This window comes from Schistocerca cancellata, chromosome 1, assembly GCF_023864275.1.
Source record: "Schistocerca cancellata isolate TAMUIC-IGC-003103 chromosome 1, iqSchCanc2.1, whole genome shotgun sequence".
Taxonomy (NCBI): domain Eukaryota; kingdom Metazoa; phylum Arthropoda; class Insecta; order Orthoptera; family Acrididae; genus Schistocerca; species Schistocerca cancellata.
In genome coordinates, this window is record NC_064626.1 from 1,247,471,909 (window position 1) to 1,247,496,601 (window position 24,693).

Sequence of the window (24,693 nt, forward strand, 5' to 3'; positions counted from 1 at the left end):
TGTGTGTATGTTTGTGTTTGTTTGTGTGTCTATCGACCTGCCAGCGCTTTTGTTTGGAAAGTCTCATCATCTTTCTTTTTAGATATATATATATATATATCTCTTGCACTGTAGCCATTTTTTGAGTTATTGGGTACTGTGCATCCTCAGGTATGTAGAAAACAACATATATGCAAACTATCACTCGCATTGTTTTTGTGTTTGTGAAACATCACAAAAAATATGTAAATATTGCACTTGGCAATGGAATAAATTCTCAAAACTCATTTTGCTACACATGAAAAAGTATGTAGCTGGCTTGTCCCTCCTATGCATGTGTAGGGAAAGCAGGAGAGTTATAACTGTCCGCCACACTGAAGTTTCAATTCCTGTTGAAGAGATGGCCAGATCAGAACGGCCACTGCTCTACTGTAATTTAATATGTTTCATGTCCAAAATGTCAGCTCCGATGCCAACTACTCCAATTAAGCGCTCTTTAAACCAAAAACATTTGAGTAACGCAAGATCATTGGCAGTATCAACTAGCGCTACATGTGGCCAAATGATGAAACATGCTAGATGTGGTTCGACAAAGGTGTCGTGATGATCACAACAATCATGAAGCTATGCATGGGCAGTAGAGACAGTTTGGAAATGGTTGTGATATCTTTATTTGAATGAACCTAGTCCGTCCCATCAGCCACTACACCAGTTAGAACTTGGGAGCGGCAGGAAATGTGGCATGAACTGTCCAAACTTTAACACAATTACCAGTTCGGATCCACTGAGTCGAGTGCCCTGATGCCAAGAAATTTAACCATGTAACATTTTAAACATTACTTGATGACCAACATCATGCCAGCATCATTTTACATCAATTACGTCAGTTTTTTCTCCACGAACATTTTTTCATAAAGCATAAATCGTGGAAAAGTATAAATATTTTAATGAAAAATCGGGTGCAAATTAATGTTGTGGGCATAGGAAATGTGATGGGAGTGATGAAAAAATGTCAAACAGTGGGAAAATGTTAACCCCAGTAAAGTAAAAGCGGAGTTAAACTGTATTGCAACCAGCCAATTGTGGCTGTGTAATTTACGAAGAGTGTGTACACAGTGTAATTTACACAGAGAGCTGCAGTGCTCTCCAACCAAAACGGATGAAAGGAATGGACAGTGATTCTAAAGATTCTCAAGTGAACATCAACACAAATAAAAGAAGAGTAACAGAATGAAGTTGAATTAAATGAGGTGTTGATGAGTGAATTAGATCAGTAAATGAGACACTAAATGTGGTAGATGAGTTTTGCTGTTTGGGCATCAAAATAACTGATGAAGGTTGAAGTAGAGATGATATAAAATGTAGACTGGCAGCATAAAAAATATATCACTGCTGAAAGAGAGTAATTTATCAGAATCTAGTATCAATTTAATTGTTAGAAAGTCCTCTTGGAAGGTAAATGTCTCACTTGTAGCATTGTATGGAACTGAAACTTTAACAAAAAAACAGTTCAGACAAGAACAGAAGCATCTGAAATATGGCACTACAGAAGAATGCTGATGATTAGATGGGTAGATCGAGTATCGAATAAGGAGTTACTGAATCAAAATGAGGAAAAAAAAATTTGGCTCGACTTGACTAAAAGAAGGGATCGGTTGATAGGACGCATCCTGAGGCCTGAAGTTGTCATCAATTTGATATGGAGGGAGATGTGGGGAGTGGATAAAAACAACGAAGAATAATTACAAAAGATGTCTAATGCAAAGTACTAACACTAAAGTTCTATAATTCAATGACACATGGTTCCAAACAATAGACATCAGTTAGACAGCTTTAATCTGTCATGTGTATTAAAAATGTACATACATTTTGAACTGTAATACAAAACAAACTAGCAGCATGCTAAGTGAAAAATAGGTCTGCAACTTGTCTTATGATTGAAATAATTTATTACTCTAGGGCAGTCTCTGTATGTGGGCCATTACCTGTGTTTGTCACACAACACTGATGTTTTAAAAATGGACACGTGTCCGAAATTAGTCACCATCGAGAAATAAAAAATAAATACTTCTCAATGCCACTTATTATGAACCACTTATTTCAATTGTAATACAAAATTAGTAATTTTTTAATCTTTATTTTTATTAAAAGACTTTTGATCTTCTGATAGTTTGCTTTTATCATAAATAAGAACACACAAATTAATTTATTTTATTAAGTCTATTACACTATCTATGCTTGTGTAACACTTACTTGGAGATTCTGCAGGAAAATTCTGGTGCCCTCCTGTGTCACCACTAGGACTTTCAACACCTGACAGGTTAACAAGTGAGGTCGTCCTGTTTGGTGATTTAACCTTCAAACAAAATGCCACAAAAATGAACAGAAATGACAAAAATAAATACAAAAGGGAAAATAAATCTTACTGAAATACTCACTTGAAATGAAGGTGTGTCTTTGAGTATGGGAGTGCCAAGATCATCATGGAAGCTTATAGAATCTTCCTGAAACAAACAAGATACTACATCAATAAGTGGAGTAACAGTTTCATCAGATAAACAGTGGTGACTACAAAACCAGAAAATGGCACCTAGATATCCATGTCAAGTCCAGCCTACACGAGGACCCAAAGTATAGGAGAGAATTTTCCAAAACAAGGGAGAAACCCATATCATAAGCACAGTCTTGTGCAGATATCCAACATAACACATTCTCTGTATCCACTTTTGCTTGCACTACTCATATTCAGCCAAGGAAACAGCACTAGAAAGCCCAAGAAACTCTACTTCTAATGGGTATGACCTGAGGAAAGTCCAAAGCATTCATTTGAAACTGTGAAGGGAACCCATATAACAAGTGAAACCTGGTGGATATTTGAACAATATTCTACCAAATAGGACTCAATGTACTTAATCATTATTACACTTCATTAAAGAAAACTGAACTTATTCTTTCAAACTGAAAGAAGTGTATTATCTACATCTACATCTATATTCCACAGGCCACCTGACGGTGTGTGGCGGAGGGTACCTTGAGTACCTCTATCGGTTCTCCCTTCTATTCCAGTCTCGTATTGTTCGTGGAAAGAAGGATTGTCGGTATGCTCCTGTGGGGGCTCTAATCTCTCCGATTTTATCCACATGGTCTCTTCGCGAGCTATACGTAGGAGGGAGCAATATACTGCTTGACTCTTTGGTGAAGGTATATTCTCGAAACTTTAACAAAAGCCCGTACCAAGCTACTGAGCGTCTCTCCTGCAGAGTCTTCCACTGGAGTTTATCTGTCATCTCCGTAACACTTTCGCGATTACTAAATGATCCTGTAACGAAGCGCGCTGCTCTCCGATGGAACTTCTCTATCTCTTCTATGAACCCTATCTGGTACGGATCCCACACTGCTGAGCAGTATTCAAAGCAGTGGGCGAACAAGCGTACTGTAGCCTACTTCCTTTGTTTTCGGATTGCATTTCCTTAGGATTCTTCCAATGAATCTCAGTCTGGCATCTGCTTTACCAACGATCAACTTTATATGATCATTCCATTTTAAATCACTCCAAATGCGTACTCACAGATAATTTATGGAATTAACTGCTTCCAGTTGCTGACCTGCTATTTTGTAGCTAAATGATAAGGGATCTATCTTTCTATGTATTAGCAGCACATTACACTTGTCTACATTGAGATTCAATTGCCATTCCCTGCACCATGCGTCAATTCACTGCAGATCCTCCTGCATTTCAGTACAATTTTCCATTGTTACAACCTCTCGATACACCACAGCATCATCTACAAAAAGCCTCATGAACTTCCGATGTCATCCACAAGGTTATTTATGTATATTGTGAATAGCAACAGTCCTGTGACACTCCCCTGCGGCACACCTGAAATCACTCTTACTTCTGAAGACTTTTCTCCATTGAGAATGACATGCTGCGTTCTATTATCTAGGAACCCTTCAATCCAATCACACAATTGGTCTGATAGTCCATATACTCTTACTTTGTTCATTAAACAACTGTGGGGAACTGTATCGAACGCCTTGTGGAAGTCAAGAAACACGGCATCTACCTGTGAACCCGTGTCTATGGCCCTCTGAGTCTCGTGGACGAATAGCGCGAGCTGGGTTTCACACGACCGTCTTTTTTGAAACCCATGCTGATTCCTACAGAGTAGATTTCTAGTCTCCAGAAAAGTCATTATACTCTAACATAATACGTGTTCCAAAATTCTACAACTGATCGACATTAGAGATATAGGTCTATAGTTTTGCACATCTGTTCGATGTCCCTTATTGAAAATGGGGATGTGCCCTTTTACAATCCTTTGGAATGCTACGCTCTTCTAGAGACCTATGGCTGCAAGAAGGGGGGCAAGTAAATTGTTGTACCAGAAGTATGTAGAGAGAGAGAGAGAGAGAGAGAGAGAGAGAGAGAGAGAGATACGCAATGACAGAAAGTTAACAAAAAATGCAGACTTTATACACTATGTTTAATATTGTTTAACTATAATGGAAAATGCAGGATTTAATGATCACAATATTATGAATACTTGCTACTCACCAGTAGAGGTGACACTGAGTCACAGACAGGCACATCGCAAAGACTGCTATACATTAAGCTTTTGGCCAAAAGACCTCCTTCTGAAGTCAAAAATAAACACACATTCACACAAGCATTACTCAAACACACATGACCACAGCCTCTGGCAGCTGAGACTGGACTGAATACAGCAAAAGTGACTCATGGGAGAAGCAATCTGTGGGTGGTGGAGGTAACGAGGAGGCTGGGGTTGGAAGGGGGAGAAATATCACTAGTGGGGTGGGGAAAGTACAGTACTGCTTGAGGAGCTCGCAAACAAGAGGCTTGGGGTAGTGGACTGGAAATGGTGAAATGTAGAAGAGGAGAAAAAGAGATTAGTGGGTGCACTGGTGAAATAGAATAATCTGTAGCACTGGAATGAGAGGAGGAGATAACTAGATGAAGGACAAGTGCTAACTACTCCCTGTTTTACCATCTACCTATCCCATTCCCTACTTCCACTCCAGCACTACACTGCCTTCTACTTCACCAACGCAACCACAGTCTTTTTCCGCTCCTCTACTTACCCTCTAAAACCTACCAATTGCACCTAACAGCCCCACCCTATCACAACCATAGCCCTACAGGCTCCCACAAGCAGCTCTACACATTCCCTCACCTCTACCCTGCCATAACACTCCCTCCCCACCCAAGTCTTCTATATAACCCCGCTGTATGCAGTCTGGCCTCAGAGGCCCCAGAGACAGTGGTTGTGGTTGTGTGAATTTTCTACTTTAGAAGAAGGCCTTTTAACCACAAGCTTAAATGTATAGCAGTCTTTTTGTTTCTCCTGTCTGCAACTCAATGTCTCCTCTATATGGTGAGTAGCAGGCTATCCTTTTCAGAATATTGTCAATATAAAACTATACTTTTGTTGACAGGTTCTACAAGCATGAGTAGCATGTTTGTAGGGAATCTGTCAACAAAAACAAAGTGTGAAGCACATCATGGGGCTGGAACATGAGACTGACCTTCTGCAGAAGGGCACTAGGTGCCTGAAAGCAGTTGAGAAATTAAATTTTTTATTTGCAACTGATTCTTATTATTTCATTATGTTGGTACATCATTATTTAAAAATAAAAATGGTCAATGTCACATCTCAGTACATACCTCACAACCTTACTACTGTAATGTAGACACACACACACACACACACACACACACACACACACAAACTTACCATATTACTTTGATATCGCATGAGTTGTTCATCTGCCTTTCGTAATTTCTGCTTCAAAACTTTTATTTCTTCTTCCAGTGGTATTACAACTGAACGTAGGACTTCTGCATCTTCTTGAGCCTTAAAATACAAGGAAAACTATTTTACTTTCAATAGTAGGATCATTTCATGCTCATTAACCAAATCTTTAAAATCAACTTACTTTCACAATCTTCATCTTAATGACAGAAATTTTAAACAGAACTAAAATTAAACCATGCTGTGCGCAACAGCTCCTACACATGCTTGGAATGTCACTTCTGGAGCACTATTTTCAGTCACAATGCTTTCCAAAGTTACTTAAATTTTACTAGGTGTTCCAAAGTTACATCTGATTTAATTAAGAGTTTTTAGTTTTCTCCTTCTGAAATATTCATATAACCAAATCAGCTTTGTTATGGAATAATAAATATATTCCTTACAAAGATTGGGGAGGGGCATAAAAAGCACTGTCAGTCCTGCCTTGTATATAAGCTGCAATGACATGTTTTCAGGACCTTTAAATATACTGTTCATTATGGAGTAAATATATCTCTTACACAGATGAACAAAAAAATGGAAAGCACTGTCAGCTCCACCTAGTATACAAGCTGCAATGACAGTTTCTGGACTAACAAGCATACTGTTTCTGTTTTGTTTACTTGAACAGTATGATGTTTACATTTAAATTTCTCTGTTATTCTTTCCTGAGTTGAAAGAGCCAGAGGAAATAAAGGTAGCCTGATATAACAACAAAAAACCTTTTTACAGACTGGCTACAAGTACTGTCATTCATCACTGCTGCTCCAAGGCCTGAGTGACAGAGGGATGACAACACTGGCAGCACCACGTGCAGAAAAGAGGAGTTTACTGAAGTACAAGTGAGATTTTCATGTGCGGGGTTTAGAAACATGAACATGTTGAGGTAGAACATATGTGACTGATTAAGACACCCAGAAAGAGTCCAATTGTGGTACAGGTGTAAGGGAAGCAATTGTAAAAAGTGAAGATGCTTCTTAAATATTAAAATGCACACAGTACACAATTTAAATCTTTTTTATTTACAGAGCCAAAAGGGTGTGCTTGTCCAAACACACACACACACACACACACACACACACACACACACACACACAAATGTGCAAATAAGGAGCTAAGCTGTAATCTAGACTGCCAGAAACACTTCTTTGACCTATGTGTTTAGCAAAACAAAAATAAAATACAAACATGCTACACATGGCGTATCCACAACATATTCATATATGAGTGAGAACAGCAAAGCACGATTATGCAAGAATAAATGACTAAGTAACTTAATAAATGTCGAAGATGAATTATTTATTTATAATTTAATCATAAATATTGTTCCCATAGTACGAAATAGACATTTAGGTCATGGTAAAATACCTTGTCTATGTGATACTTACTGCCATCTTTAAATGTGTGTATTACTATCACATGACCTTTGTCAGTTCAGCGTATACATAGTATTTTAAGTGGCGGCAAAAGCATACTAAAATGTCAATTAAAATGAAATACAAAAACAAATTTTGCATTAAATAGTTTGCCTACAATCTTGATTAGAGTGACTACACATTTCAAATGATGAGAATAATATTTAGTTTTTGTTAGCTGTGCCTCTAACATTTACATTATACACACAAGAGGCTCATCAGTCTTTTAGGAAATGATCATCCCTTTCCACTTGTGAAGCAAATGTCTGTATCTTTAATAAAATTTGAATCATGGGCAAAACCATGAGAAATTTTAATTAAAACCAGCAACTGTACACAGAAAACTTACAATCTAAATTGTGTTCATGAGGTGTGAGTATGTTTACCAACACATACTGTCATGCTGTCGGTGCGTCTGTCTCAAGTAATTAACTGTGATCACTTTAATTAAAGATCTGATTCCATTGCCTCTCATTGTCTAATTAAGGATGTAAATAAACATGTAAGCAGCTCACTCGACATGCCTTGACAAGTGCTTTTACACAGTAGGTAACAATAACTGTTAATAAAGATATTATGATATGAAAATTCATCACAGATACTTCTAGGGCTAATAATCAATTAAATGTAGCATTTGCACAGTCAATATATATATATCTAAAAACAAAGATGATGTGACTTACCAAAAGAAAGTGCTGGCAGGTCGATAGACACACAAACATACACACAAAATTCAAGCTTTCGCAACCAACGGTTGCTTCGTCAGGAAAGAGGGAAGGAGAGGGAAAGACGAAAGGATGCCTTTGAATATGTCTGCTTGTGTCTGTATATGTGTGGATGGATATGTGTGTGTGTGTGTGTGTGTGTGTGTGTGTGTGTGTGTGCGCGCGAGTGTATACCCGTCCTTTTTTCCCCCTAAGGATGTCACATTTGGACTCTGGAGGGTTTGACAGGAGCATGTGCACCAGCCGCTGCTACCTGGCCCTGGCTCTGTATCTCCTTAAGATTTTTGTCAAATGTCAGAACGTACTGGCCAAGCAGCCGCACACTCAAGTTGCCGCGCTTAATCAAAACGGATCACATAGGTTTCTTTACTATCTGTTGTAATCACAATATCTGTAGTTTGGGTCCTTGGGACTCTGTTATGAGGTGTTCATGTACCCATTCACAATAAGTCATACTGGGGAAACCACTGGTTTCTGGACCTGGATTATTTGCTTGTTTCATTGGCAAGTCGAGTACCATGTATCTCTATACAGAACTACTTTATATCAAAAGCAACTTGAGTGACACCAGGGAGAACATGCATTATGACAACACTACATGCAAACTGGCCTGTGATATCCCAAGAGACAGACAGACAAAAATACGATACTCACACACGACAACATGTTTAAAGTTTTTAATACATTTCCAAAACCTGCCCAGTCCTCACACTATACTATCTTTAAAGTTCAGATTTTGCACTCATTGAAATAAAAAACGTTAATATTGGTCAGTCCAGCCATACTCGTCCTACAAGGCAACGAAAATTTTTGAAATAAAAAAATTTATTATTAGTCAGTCTGTTCACAGTGGCCAGACACAACAGTCATGTATGTGCGAGTTGTGAATGTGTGTGTTTTCTACTTCAGAAGAAGGCCTTTTGGCCGAAAGCTAAAATGTATAGCAGTCTTTCCAGTATGCCTGTCTGATATTCAGTGTCTCCCTATACGGTGATTAGCAATCTGCCATTTCTGTTACATTGTTATTTATATTAGTTAAATATTGTGAAGAAGTAGCATTAAATGTTAAATGAATGTGCCACCTTTTCCCCACTCCGGCTGTCTTTTATTTAAACTTTTTCTTTGTTTCACAATTGGTTTCAATCTTTTCAACAATTTTCCAGTGATTAGCTGTACAGAAAAGCACTCTTTATTATGGTACTAACATATTGGTAACAATAAAAGACTTAACACAACTCACACAGGAGACAGGACAAGAAACACATGCAATAAGGGGATTGTATGGCAAGAGACAGACATCAGAACATGAGATGTAGTGTATCGCTTGCAAGAAGCTGAACTGCACAAGTCAGTTACTGAATGGAAACACTATGAATAACAAAAAGTAAATGAAATACATGAAAATAATTATGAAAGTTGCTAAAAAAAATTAATGTAGCAAGTATGCGGTATTTGTTCCTGTGTGTTGTCTTGCAGCTGGCACAGTTTTTTATCAGAATTTCTGCCAGTAATGCTTCCAGAAAAAAACTGCAGAAACAATCTGATAAGCACACGTACACCTTCATAGTTATGAAGTAATGGTTTGAAAAGAGAGCACCCAGATGGCTCCACTGACGAAACTAACAGCAGTCAATTTAGTGCAATTGGCAAGAGTATGGTTTCTCGATATTTTTAAAAATATCAACAATTCTACCATCATATCCAACCAGAATGCATTGTCACATGAATAGCAATCTGGAGTGGGGCAAGGTAACGGGAGGGGAGGAATAGCAGGGGGAAGAGGTGGACGACAACAGCACTCCCTGGTGGGGCATTGGGGGACTACAGGGTGAGACTGCCATCTGCATCATTAGGAGGGGGGGGGGGGAGGAGGAAAAAACAGGGAGCATGAAAGGAGAGGAGTATGCAAGGGGAAAGGATGGGTGGGTCATTGGCAGAGGGTGGCACACAACGAGGGTGATGGGACATGAAAAGGGAAGAGGTGACTGGACAGGAGGAGAAACTGCTGCGTGGAGAGTATGGGGACAATAGGTTATCGAAAGTTGATGATGGGGTAATTTCAGGAGTGGAGAACACGTTGTAAGGATAACTCCCACATACGCAGTTCAGAAAAGCTGGTGGTGTAGGACAGGATCCAGACCTAAGCTGCATGTTGTGGCACAGAGTGGTCTCCTATTCTCTTGGCCACAGTTTGGCAGTGGCCATTCGTCCTGTTGGACAACTGGCTGATAGTCATACCAATATAAACAGCTGTGTAATGGCTGCAGCAGAACTGGAATACAACACTGTTGCTTTCACAGGTGGCTCAGCCTTTGGTGGGGCAAAAATAACCCTGTGACAGGATGGAAAGAGTTAAGTGTTGAATGGGTGGATTGGGCAGGTCTTGCATCTCTGTGGCAAGGGGCCGTGACTGGGAGTGGCATAGGGATGGACTAGGATGTTGTGGCTGTTGGGTGGGCAACAGAACAACACTACAGAAAGGGTGGGAAGGATCTTGGGTAGTACGTCCCTCATTTCAGGTTATGATAGTAGACAATCAAAAGCCCTGGTGACTGATGTGGTTCAGTTGTTATATCATCATGCCCTGAAATGAGGGACATCCTATCCAAGATACTCCCCATTCCTCCTAAAGAGGTGTTGCGTTGCCAACAAAACCTCCACAACATCCTTGTCCATGCTCATGTCACTCCTAATTCCAACACTTTGCCAAAAGAATCATATCCCTTTGGAAGACACAGGTGCAAGACCTACTCAACCCACCCACCCAGCACTTCCTACTCCAGTCATGTCACAGTGTTATCTTATCCCATCAAAGGCTGAGCCACTGTGAAGGCAACTGTGTCATATTCCAGCTCTGACGCAGCCCTATTCACCAGCTTTCCAAACTGCTCAGATGGACATTACCCTTACAACACTTTCTCAACTCCCGAAATTATCCTAGCCTCAACCTACAGTAACCTACTGTTGACACACCTTCCACCCAACAATTTCCACCCCCTCTATCCTATCACCTCCTCCCTTTTCATGTCCCCTCACCCTCATTGTGTCCATGCTCTGCCAATGCATCTGTCTATCTCTTCCCCTTCCCTGCTCCTCTCCTTTCAAGCGCACTGCCCCCCCTCCCCCCACCCACACACCCACCTCCTGACACTGCACTTGGCGGTCTCGGCAGGTCACCACCTAATCCCTGCAAGCCCTGTCATACAGCACACATGTCTCTCCACACTCGTATCCTGCCATCCTCCGCCTTTCCCTGCCCACTCCACACTGCTGTTCATGTGACAGTTGCATTCTGGTCGGAACTACTGGCGGTAGCAGCCACGTGTCCATGAGGTGTTCTTGTTTGTGTGAATGTGTGTTGGTTTGCTTTTGTCCAAAGCCTTCTTCAAAAAAAGAAAAACTGGCTGTGACTGAAGTTATGTGGACCTTAGTACCAAGCCTAAGTGAACTCAAGTTAATTAACGGTTGCTTTTACGGGCCACCTGATTCCATTGTAACAATTTCAGAATCATTCATGAAAAGTCTGTATTCAGTAGTGCTGAAATACCCAAATCATTCAGTGTTAGTTGAAGGTGACTTTATCAACAGAGTATAGACTGGGACATCTATGGATTCATTGCAGGTGGTATGGGCAGCAGCCTTGTAAAGTACTTTCGAACACGTTTTCAAAAAACTGCTTTGAAAGACTAGTTAGACAACCCACAAGCAATGGACATATTTTAGACCTTACAGGCAAAGTACAGGCTGACCTTATCGACAGTGTCAACATACTTACTCTGCAAGCCACTGTATGGTACATGGCACAGGGTGCCCTGTACAACAACTAGTCATTTCCTTTCTTGTTCCCCTTGCAAATAGAGTGAGGGAATAATGATCGTCTAAAAGCCTGTGTATCAGCCCTAATATCTCACACTTTATCTCCATGGTCCTGATGTGAAATGTACTTTGGTGACAGTAGAATCGTTCTGTAGTCTGCTTCAAATGTCAGTTCTCTACATTTACTCGATCATGTTTCTTGCAAAGAATGTTGCCTTTCCTCCGGGAATTTCCATTTAAGATTTCAAAGCATCTCCCTAACACTTCGTGTTTTTTTTAACCTACCAATAACAAATCTAGCAGCCCCCCTCTGAATTGCCTCGACCCCTTCCTTTGATCTGATCAAGTGCTGATCCCAAACACTCGAGCAGTACTTAGAAATGGGTCAAATTAGAGTTATATGCAGTCTCCTTTATAGATTAACCACATTTCCTTGAAATTCTTCCAATAATCTGAAGTTGACCATTCACTTTAACTACTACAATTTTTACTTGCTCATTCCATTTCATATTGCTTTGAACTGTTATGCCTAGATATTTGATAAATGTCTTTGTCAAGCAGCACACTACTAATGCTGTATTCACATCTTCCCAGTCATCTGCATTAACTCACAGTTTTCTATATTCTGAGCTAGCTGCTATTAATCACACCAAGTAGAAATTGTCTACATTATCTTGTATCCTACTACAGTGACTTGACAATGACACCTTCCCGTGCACCCCAGCATCATCAGCAAAGAGTTGCAGATGGCTGCTCACCCTGTCTGCCATATCATTATGTACACATACAATAACAGCGGTCCTATCACACTTCCATAAGGCACTCCTGATGATGAAGATTGAGACAGTAATTAGTCATTATGATATCATCATGACAATGGTCACTAAAAATAATAACTCCATCAAGAAGGCTACGAGAGTATTTATGCTAGAAAAACCAGCTAAGCAGTTGATAGCATCCTACTTAGACAATGAGTGGCTATCATTCAGCTCCATTATGACAGACACATAGGAATGATAGCCAATGTGCCAAGTAAGTGAATTAAGGATGGAAAGGACCCTCCTTGATTTAATAACCAAATCTGGGGAATGCTGTGGTCTCAGAGATTCTTGCAATACCAGTTAAAAAAAGAACGTATAAATGTCAACAGGCAAAGGTTAACAGAAATTTGTGTGTCTGTAAGATAATAGTGCAAAGCAAATCGACAACTTCCACCATAATAGCTTAGTGGAAGAAGTTTAAGAGAGCCCGAGAAAATTTTGGTCACCTTTAAAATCACAAAGCATCAAAGGCTTCTGTCCAGTCACTCATTTACCGGTCTGGAATGGATATAGAACATGGATAGCTGAAGTTTTAAATTTCATGTTTAAGAACTCATTCATGTTGGAGAACCGTACGTACATACCATTGTTTGACTGTCCCACAGACTTCCACATTGTGCACATAGAAATAGGCATCTCTGTAACAGAGAAGCAACTCAAAAGGTTCAAAACAAATAAGTTGCCAGGTGCAGATGGAATCCCAATTTAATTTTACTTCGCTTGCATTTATCGAAAATCACTTGCCTGGCGCAAAGTTCCAAGCGACTGGAAATGGCACAGGTGAACTCCTGTGTATGAAAATGGTAGAAGAACGTGTAGGGAAGCAGCCTACTCACGTCTTATAAAATTCTCATCAGTCATTCCACTGTGTGCCAGCCTAGTCCGCTGTAACTAGCTCTGACGTCATAAATGTTGCGCAGTACTTTAAAAATCAAGTAAATAACCTGAAACGGTTCTAGCATGTCAGGATTAATACTAAATCAATATGTGTTGAATGTCAGTTCAAGAACTTTAACCATTTTCAAAATTTGGACGTTTTTCTGTAAAAATCATTGGCGCAACAGAAAAGAGCTAGAGATTTAAAAATTTATATTTAGATTCCTTTTTCATAATAATTTAATAGAAACAGTACTTTGGATCTCACACAATAGGGAAAGAAGTACAGTATAAGAAGAATGGGTAGCTCTGAGGGATGAAGTAGTGAAGGTAGCAGAGGATCAAGTAGGTAAAAAGATGAGGGCTAGTAGAAATCCTTGGGTAACAGAAGAGATATTGAATTTAATTGATGAAAGGAGAAAACATAAAACTGCAGTAAATGAAGCAGGCAAAAAGGAACACAAACGTCTCAAAAATTAGATCGACAGGAAGTGCAAAATGGCTAATCAGGGATGGCTAGAGGACAAATGTAAGGATGTAGAGGCTTATCTCACTAGGGGTAAGATAGATACAGCCTACAGGAAAATTAAATAGACCTATGGAGAAAAGAGAGTCACTTGTATGAATATCAAGAGCTCAGATGGAAACCCAGTTCTAAGCACAGAGGGGAAAGCAGAAAGGTGGAAGGAGTATATAGAGGGTCTATATAAGGGCGGTGTACTTGAGGACAATATTATGGAAATGGAAGAGGATGTAGATGAAGATGAAATGGGAGATATGATACTGCGTGAAGAGTTTGACAGAGCACTGAAAGACCTGAGTCGAAACAAGGCCCCCGGAGTAGACAACATTCCATTAGAACTACTGACGGCCTTGGGAGAGCTAGTCCTGACAAAACACTACCATCTGGTGAGCAAGATGTACGAGACAGGCGAAATACCCTCAGACTCCAAGAAGAATATAACAATTCCAATCCCAAAGAAAGTAGGTGTTGACAGATGTGAAAATTACCGAACTATCAGTTTAATAAGTCACAGCTGCAAAATACTAACACGAATTCTTTACAGACGAATGGAAAAACTGATAGAAGCCGACCTAGGGGAAGATCACTTTGGATTCCGTAGAAATATTGGAACACGTGAGGCAATACTGACCTTACGATTTATCTTAGAAGAAAGATTAAGGAAAGGCAAACCTACGTTTGTAGCATTAGTAGACTTAGAGAAAGCTTTTGACAATGTTGACTGGAAAACTCTCTTTCAAATTCTAAAGGTAGCAGGGGTAAAATACAGGGAGCGACAGGCTATTTACAATTTGTACAGAAACTAGATGGCAGTTATAAGAGTAGAGGGGCATGAAAGGGAAGCAGTGTTTGGGAAGGGAGTGAGACAGGGTTGTAGCCTCTCCCCGATGTTATTCAATCTGTATATTGAGCAAGCAGTGAAGGAACAAAAGAAAAATTCGGAGTAGGTATTAAAATCCATGGAGAAGAAATAAAAACTTTAAGGTTCGCTGATGGCATTGTAATTCTGTCAGAGACAGCAAAGGACTTGGGAAGAGCAGTTGAACGGAATGGATAGTGTCTTGAAAGGAGGATATAAGATGAACATTAACAAAAGCAAAACGTGGATAATGGAATGTAGTCGAATTAAGTCAGGTGATGCTGAGGGAGTTAGATTAGGAAATGAGACGCTTAAAGTAGTAAATGCGTTTTGCTATTTGGGGAGCAAAATAACTGACGATGGTCAAAGTAGAGAAGATATAAAATGTAGCCTGGCAATGGAAAGAAAGCCTTTCTGAAGAAGAGAAATTTGTTAACATCGAGTGTAGATTTAAGTGTCAGGAAGTCGTTTCTGAAAGTATTTGTATGGAATGTAGCAATGTATGGAAGTGAAACAAGGACGATAAATAGTTTAGACAAGAAGAGAATAGAAGCTTTCAAAATGTGGTGCTACAGAAGAATGCTTAAGATTAGATGGGTAGATCACGTAACTAATGATGAGGTATTGAATAGGATTGGGTAGAAGAGACGTTTGTGGCACAACATGACTAGAAGAAGGGATCGGTTTGGTAGGACATGTTCTGAGGCATCAAGGGATAACCAATTTAGTATTGGAAGGCAGTGTGGAGGGTAAAAATCATAGAGGGAGACCAAGAGACGAATACACCAAGCAGATTAAGAAGGATGTAGGTTGCAGTAAGTACTGGGAGATGAAGAAGCTTGCACAGGATAGGGTAGCATGGAGAGCTGCATCAAACCAGTCTCAGGACTGAAGACAACAACAACAACAACAACAACAACAACAACAACAACAGATTTCTGTAAAGTTTAGACACAGGGCCCCAAAGCAGACTGTTGATGAAGATAAGGTTTCCACATACATGAGTAGCTTAAAAAAAATTGTTTAATGGAACCCAGTATTTTGTCCTCAATGGTGAGTGTTCGTCACAGGAAAGAGTATTGTCAGGAGCACCCCAGGGAAGTGTGATACAACTACTCTTATTCTCTATATAAATAAATAATCTGACAGGCTGAGTGAGAAGCAATCAGTGGCTGTTTGTTGATGATGGTGATGTGTATGAGGTGTCATCACTGAGTGACTGTAGGATGATACAAGATGACTTGGACAAAATTTCCAGATGGTGTAACAAATAGCAGCTTGCTCTAAATGAAGAAAAATTTAAGTTAAAGTAAACAAGTGGAAAAAACAAACCCATAATGTTCGAATACAGCATTAGTAGGGTACCATTTGCCCCAGTCACATAAATTAAATGCTGGCTGGAGTGGCCGAGCAATTCTAGGCGCTCGTCTGGAACCGCGCAACCGCTACAGTCGCAGGTTCGAATCCTGCCTCCGGCATGGATGTGTGTAAGGTCCTTAGGTTAGTTAGGTTTAAGTAGTTCTAAGTTCTACGGAACTGATGACCTCAGAAGTTAAGTCCCAAGGTGCACAAAGCCATTTGAACCATTTTTGAACATAAATTAAATATTTAGGCCTAATGTTGAAAAGTGATAGGAAATGGAACGAGCATGTGAGGAATATAGAAGGGAAGCAGAATGGTTGACTTCGGTTTATTGGGAGAATATCAGGGAAGTGTTATTCATCGGTAAATGAGACCATGTGTACAACACTAGTGTGACCCATTCTTGAGTACTGCTATAGTGTTTGAAATCCGCAGCAGATTGGATTAAAGGAAGACATCGAAGCAATTCACACGTGGGCTGTCAGATTTGTCACCGGTAGGTTCGAACAACACGCGAGTATTATGGACATGCTTCGTGAACTCATGTTGATATCCCTGTAGGGAAAATGACATTCTTTTCATAGAACATAAGTGAATAAATTTAGAAAACTGGTATTTGCAGCTTACTGCAGAACGATTATACTGCCATCAACTTATATTTCATGTAAGCACCATAGAGATAAGATATAAGAAATGAGGGCTCGTACAGAGGCTTTTAGACAGTCTTTATTCTCTTGTTCTATTTGCAAGAAGAACAGGAAAGGCAATGACTGGTAATGGCACATGGTACTACCCTCCACCATGCACTGTTGCTGTAACGTGCAGCAACAGGATAGGGTTGCAAGTTTAGACGATCTGAAATTCTGTAGATTCATGTTGCACATTAAAAGGAATGTGTAAACAGGCACTAACTCCTACAGTAACTTTAAAATTTTCATGTACGCCTTTGTAATCATTCTGAGTTACACTTGACTTCATACCCTAAATTAAAAAAAAAACACACACACACACACACACACACACACACACCTGAAAGACCCTCTTATAAAATCATTTGAGCAGTTTATTAGCTTATATACCATATTTACCTGAGTATAAAACGACCTCCCTTTTTCTAAGAGGCCACCTTCAGAAAAATTAATGTTTAGCATATTCTGACTAATCAAAATTACAAGCTCTTTTATTGATAAACAGTACCTGCCAAAATGTTAACATTATACTTATTCTAAACTTACGCCCTTTGTTGATTGTCTACATTTTGATGATACGAGAAGATGTACAACTAATAAAAACAAATGTTTAAAATTAATTTTCAGACTTTTCTTTTCCACCTTTTTTGCTTACTAACCCTGCAGTCTGTGGTATCACTATTTTTAATCATCATCATCCTAATAACAGCACTGTAAAATTTATATCCTCATCGTCACAAATATCTGGCCATTTCTTTCGAATATGTTGCTATCCCTGAGGTGACCCCACCCCACTCCCAAATACATATCGGACATCTATACTGACATGATAAGGTTTCTGTCTCTCTTGCTTCCAAATATATCATCTCGCTGCCACTTTTTTACTGGCTATGTAGAACCAGCTGTCACATCTCCTTTCATTCCCACCATACGTCAAAGCGAGCATCGACAACATTACAACAAGAAACACCTAAGTACGGCACTAGCCCATATCTAGACTTCTACCATCTCATGCAGAAATGAATACTATTGTTGGGTATTTGCTCAATTTTGAAGTCTGTTCAATTCAGAGTACAAATGGATTCAGGCAAACTGCATGATAAAGTTGGTTCTATTCATAAAAAGCCAAAGTACATGGTATACATTCCCATGATTGGCAACACGACGAAATTTGCTGCATGCTCACAGCTCCCCTCAATCATCTTAGCCAAGCTGGTGTCATTGTTCCCCTTCCAACCCTTCCATATTGCTGAGCTTGAGTAACTGTGAAAATTAGACTGCAGTGTCTTCTAGTGTGGTGGTTATATGTAACAACAACAACAACAACAACAACAAAGATCTAAATAAATGATCACATTTACAATTCAGTCCCATCCTTGAACTTCCACTCATTCTGTGGTCTAGTAACACCTGTTGGTACTATCTCCACAACTGGTCCTACCACTAAATTATTCTCGAGATAACAGTTACAGTCAGTTTAGTATGATTTACTTCATTTGTTAGAAGGTTTATTCTGGATTAATTTTCGTTTTTTGTTTCAACTGAATGTCACCATCATGTTCTACAGCTGAGCTGTATTCTAATATGAGAACAGTGACCGAATTTCTTATTTGCTACCCCTTAGTAAATCATTACAGTCTTTCATAACCAAATAAAATACTGGTCTGGGTTCTGAATCAACTAATACATTACTAAGCCTGCCTTGTGAAAATCCCAAATAGCCTTGTCATAAATGATTTACTTATGAAATTTCATTCCACTGGAGGATGAGCAACAGTATGGTGTTCCTGTGACGGCATACCCAATCCAAATAAGCAGTCACTGATTGATGGTAAGTGATGATTCTCTGAGCTGAAGGGAGAGGTGGCTGAACCTTAAACTGGAAATCCATGAAATTGGAGCAGCTGTGGTGAACCAAAGTCCGAAGACCTATAGCTGAGGCATCTAACAATATAAAATGCCACGAGTGCTTCAGTCTTGTGCTTTTTTTTTCATTAATGATAAAGTCCAGAAACCTATCCACACTTTTAAAAGGAACAACAGTGTCTCTCAACCACAATTTTTGAAAGTTAAAAAATACATTGTGAGTGGGGGTAAAATCAACACAATCAAAACACACTAAAAATTTTTTTATGTCTGCCCCACCCTGTCAATCATCAGCTGTAGCAGATGACTGATCTTCAAGAATTTGAAACAAGAGCAGAAGACTGCAAAATTAGCAATATGTGAAGAAAACTGAATAGAATCGTCACAAATGTTAAATTTCTTGACAGTTAAAAAAAAACATTCAAAACTCTGTCATTGGGGACATCATACTCTTGCTTAAAACAACCCGACAGAATGTTGCCCTACCAATATCCAAATAAAATGGGATGGAAAGATAAGACCACAGAAACAATTGGAATAAAAACAAGCATAAGCCCATTTTTGCAGCTGCTTTAAAATATAATACCTCCATATGTTATTTTACACTGAAGTAAAAAAATATGTATGCTAGGTGATGTAGGCTTACGAACACTAGCTGTATAGTGGCTTTGAACAGGGAGTGATGATCAACTGTACAGTCATAGCACCTCAACATATACTGAAGGTGGAAATGAAGCTATCAAGAGTCAAACCTATGTAAGGAACCGGTTGACCATGAACTCAATATTTTCCCTGATCAACTGGTTAACCAAGCTAATACCACAATATTATGAGAAGGAAAGTTGCCACTCACCATATAGTTGAGATGCTGAGTCCTTCATTTCTTTGCCTGATAATAGATAGTCGAAATCATGGCAAAGGAGGTAGTTCAGGTGCTTTAGTCCAGTATGATACTGAGTGATGAGGTGGATGCACCTTCACAGTTGGTGCTTGCGGTGACAGAAGGATTAGGTGTGTATGAGGACATGGCACAAGAAGTCAGTTTCCAGACTAGGTTTGCGGGACAGTGCATGCCTGTGAAGGTCTTTTGAAGACTTTCAGAATACTGGGCAAGGGAATTCCTGTCACAGCAAATAATATACTGTCCTCAGGTGGCCAGGCTAAATGGGAACAATATTTAGGTGTGGAAGGGGCAAGAGCTGCCAAAATGTGGGAACTGAGTTGTTAATGGGCCTGAAATGGCTAGTAATATGGATAAGCCATCATAGCGGTGGAGGGTAAAACCAGGAAGGTGGGACACTGGGCTGAGGGGTACCAGGTGAAGCAGGTAAGAGAGAAGGTATTGTGGTTTTGGAGGAATGAGGATAGGATGTCTGGTCCTGAGTCCAGATCATGACTACATCATCAGTGAACCTGAAACAGACGCGAGGTTGGAATTTTGGGAGGCTATGAAGGTTTCCTCTAGATGACCTATAAACGGACTGGCATAGGAGGGTGCCATTTGAAGTGTCCATAGCTCTTACCCTTTTGCATTCCTACACCCAACATTTGCTGTCTCCCTCCAGGCCAGTAGCTACCCCTTATCAAGCCCTCCCCCACCTTTTCCTCCTCCTGCCCACCCCGTCCACCATAAGGCCTCACACTAGTCCACATGGCAAACTCCAGTCCCAGCACTGTTCAGCCACCACACACCACAGGGTAGGTCCACTGTGTGTGTGTGTGTGTGTGTGTGTGTGTGTGTGCGTGTGTGTGTGTGTGTGTGTGTGTGTGTTTGTTTTTCTCTGGCTGTAATTTGAGTCACAACTAATAAAAATAAGTACTTATCATTCTTATTACTACTATTCATCTGTTATGCACATTTTTTGGTAAAATCTCTCTTTAAAAAAAAACAAGTACAATGCAATGGCTTGGATTATAATATGAGAAAAACTGACTGTTTATGAATGGAGCAATTGAATGAACCAAACAGCAAGTATGTATTGCTAGGCATCACACAAAAATTTAAAACTTTTGTCACATGTTCTATTGGCCAAAATGGAGAGCAGGTCAGATCATAGATTGAGACCTGGTGTTGTATTTGGGAAGACAACTTTACTAAAAGTTATAGAATATATTTCTGACACCTTACACTTACATATATGCCACAGAGGAACTTTCAAAGCACGTTTTCTTATATGTTACAGAGATTACATTGTTAATATTTGTGTGACGTGTTAATTTTATGTACACTGAGTTGCCATCTTTAATTCTGGCCTTGTTGGCTATGGATTAACAATGCAAGTAATTGTTTGTATTGCTCTTGATAGTCCAGTGAGGTGCAGTACTTGATGAACATAACCAACATGGATTCAGAAAATATTGTCCTTGCGCAACACAGCTAGCTCTTTATTCCCATGAAGTAATGAGTGCTGTTGACAAGGGTTCTCCGATCGATTCCATATTCCTAGACTTCCAGATGGCTTTTGATACAATTCCTCACAAGCGACTATTAATCAAATTGTGTGCATATGGAGTATTGTCTCAGCTGTGTGACTGGAGTCACGATTTGCTCTCAGCGAGATCACAGTTCATAATGATAGACAGTAAATCATCGAGTAGAACAGAGGTGATATCTGGCGTTCCCCAAGGTAGTGTCATAGGCCCTCTGCTGTTCATGATTTACATAAATGATCTAGGTGATAATCTGAGCAGCCCCCTTAGATTGTTTGCAGATGATGTTGTAATTTACCATCTAGTAAAATCATCAGACGATCAATTCCAATTACAAAATGATCTACAGAGAATTTCTGTATGGTGCGAAAAGTGGCAATTTGCACTAAACAAAAAAAAGTGCAAGGTCATCCACATGTGTACTAAAAGAAATCCGGTAAATTTTGGGTATACAATAAATCGCACAAATCTAAGGGCTGTCAATTTGACTAAATACCTAAGAATTACAATTATGAGCAACTTAAATTGGAAAGACCACATAGATAATATTGTGGTGAAGGCGAAACAAAGACTGTGCTCTGTTGGCAGAAAACTTAGATGATGCGACAAACCCACTAAAGAGACAGCCTACATTACATTTGTCCGTCCTCTGCTGGAATATTGCTGCATGGTGTGGGATCTTTCCCAGGTTGGATTGACAGAGGACATCAAAAAAGTGCAAAGAAGGGTAGCCCGTTTCATGTTATCGCGCAATGGGGGGTGAGAGTGTCACTGATATGATATTCGAGTTGGGGTGGCAGTCACTGAAGAAAAGGCAGTTTTCTTTGCGGCAAGATCTATTTACGAAATTTCAGTCACCAACTTTCTCTTCCGAATGCGAAAATATTTTGTTGACACCCACCTACGTAGGGAGAAATGGTCATCATAATACAATAAGAGAAATCAGAGTGCGAATGGAAATATTTAGGTGTTTCTTTTCCCACGCGCCATTTGAGAGTGGAATGGTAGAGAAGTAGTACGAAAATGGTTCGATAAACCCTCTGCCAGGCACTTAAGTGTGAATTGCAGAGTAACCATGAAGATGTAGATGTAGAAACACAATATTATGGCACCACACCTTGCTGTCACCTTCAGGTACTGAGTAGGAGGGGGGTCACGACCGCTGGATGCTGCGCATGAACTCTGGTCCCTCGGTGTTTCTGCCAGCACTATCTGGCACAGATGTCACTTTCAGTCACCATTGTGACTTCAGTCAGCTGAGTGCTGTGTCCCGCACTTACTGAGAGTGAACCTACTACACCCATTGATCAGGCAGCTGCACACTATTACCTCAATACCACCCTTTAAGACACAACCCCTAATGACAAAGTTTGTCTTAGAACTTCAGTTTGTTGATATTTCATGGAGTCTCCTGCAGCTATCCAGTGGTATGTACTGGTGGAATGTTTGGTATGGTTGAATTCAGTGGCTCTCCAGTGCTCCTGGCAATCCTTGATTCAACTGTCTACTGTCTGTCCGATATGTGCCTTACCACATTTTCATAGAATAAAAAATACATTTAATGTTAAGTTGAGCAAGGATTCTGGCAATTTTATTTGATACTTTGCTAGCACTTGATGGTCTTCCTTTTTACCCTGTTGGGAGGGTTTCCTTTTAATTATTGTCTGCTGGATTGCCACATTTTGCAACTGTACTCTGACAGTAGAAGTAGTAACCTTCTGCCAGGCACTTTATTGTGAGTAGCAGAGTAATCGTGTAGCTGTAGATGTAGACATCATAAACTCGGTACATTTCACTCAACAGATGCAAGAATTATGCCCTTGTAACCGCGACCTTGTGGTGAGCTTTGATGTAGTCTCCCTCTCTGCCAGGATGTCACTTTATGACTCCCTCAATGTGATCAGGGAGAGTTCAGCACACTGTGACTAAATTCTTTGAATTTGTCCTAACATCTATATTATCTCTTTTCAATGGCAGCTGTTGTTAACTAACAAATTGTGCCTTTGTTGGGTGCATTCTTTCACCATTACTGTCGAACTTAGTCATAGAAGATTTAGAAGACAAAGCTCTGGAAAAAGCTGCACTGAACCCTACATGCTTTGTTAGATGTTGATGACATTTCTTGTGTGTCTACATTGGTGTGAAAAGGTTCAAGACTTCTCCACCATTTTAAGACTCTCCACCCCAGCATCAAGCGCACCACTAGAAGAGAATTGTGCACTCAGATTTTTGGTCATCCTGGTCAAATGCAAGTTCCCAGCTACCATCATACCTCATAGTGTGATGGTATCTTATGTACACTGATCTCATATGAAGAAAGCCTAGAAATAAAAATCTACCTCCTCAAAAGGGTGTATTCAAGAAAGAATAAAGTAAGATTCACATCAAGTAAGAAACAAGTTTGCATGCCTTAAAACAGAAGGTATAGGCCAGCAAACACAACACAAGGAGAATAAAACAATGGCATACCTGCCATATGATGGCAAAGTATTGAATAAAATCAGCTGAATGCTGACTTGGCATGACATAAGATGTGTTACCAACACATCTCTGAAAATGAGAGTACTATTAGGTATTGAGATAGGAGACTCGGGGCTCTGTAAATCAACTGGCCATCACATTCTGTGTAAATATGATAATACATACATTGAGCAAACTATACAGACAATTGAAGAAAAGTGTGTTGAGCACAGAAAACATACCAAATTTAACAAATCCATAAAAATCTTCCAATGAACAAACTGAAGTGCCAAGACAAACCCTATCACTACAAATTATGTCTTAATGGAGGCTGTCTTGATACCAGTGACCAACAACTCAATAAATACGGACAGTGGTTAAGTCTCAGTGAAACGTGGGAACCAGCACTCAGCCAACTGAGATCAAAACAACCCACCATCAACACCCTATCCGGCAGATTGGCAGCAAGGGAAGAGATTGATGGTAACAAGAGTATAAATGAGGAAAAACCCGAAGATTACAACAAGATACACTATCAAAATATTAAGTAGGTAAGTTCAGTCAGCACCTAAGTATTACAAATATGCTTCACAAACTCTAATGGGAATCCCTGTAGCGAAAACGACATTCTTTTTACGAGGTATTATTTAGGAAATTTAGAGAAACAGCATTTGAGGTCAAGTGCAGAAAGATTTTATTGCTGGCAACATACATTTCACATAAGGACCATAAAGATGAGAAAAATTAGAGCTAGTAGGGAGGCTTATCGACAGTCATTTTTCTCCTTGCTCAATTTGTCTCCCCCCCAAACCCCCCCACCCCCACACCCACCCGACCACCACCATTTGTAAGTGGAACTGGAAAGGATGGCTTGTGGAGTATGTATGTAGGTGTAGATACCTGTTTCTGACACACACACACACACACACACACACACACACACACACACACACACACACACACACACACACACTTCAACAGAAAATTAAACACTGAAAGACACAAAAAAGTTTACCTAATTACATACAATTAATAACACTAATTGTCACATTCAGACAC

At 39.8% G+C, this 24,693-nt stretch overlaps 1 protein-coding gene across 3 annotated transcripts in view; it reads right to left on the reverse strand.

Moving 5' to 3' along the window:
- LOC126094844 (rab GTPase-binding effector protein 1) overlaps nt 1-24,693 on the reverse strand; it is a 176,364-nt gene that overhangs the window by 68,152 nt on the left and 83,519 nt on the right. For all 3 annotated transcript variants that reach the window (XM_049909470.1, XM_049909461.1, XM_049909451.1), the window contains exons 5-7: nt 5,736-5,855; nt 2,418-2,483; nt 2,233-2,335 (exon numbers count right to left, since the gene is read on the reverse strand). In XM_049909470.1, the coding sequence (XP_049765427.1) occupies nt 2,233-2,335; nt 2,418-2,483; nt 5,736-5,855 (289 nt within the window). The remainder of the gene's footprint in view (nt 1-2,232; nt 2,336-2,417; nt 2,484-5,735; nt 5,856-24,693) is intronic.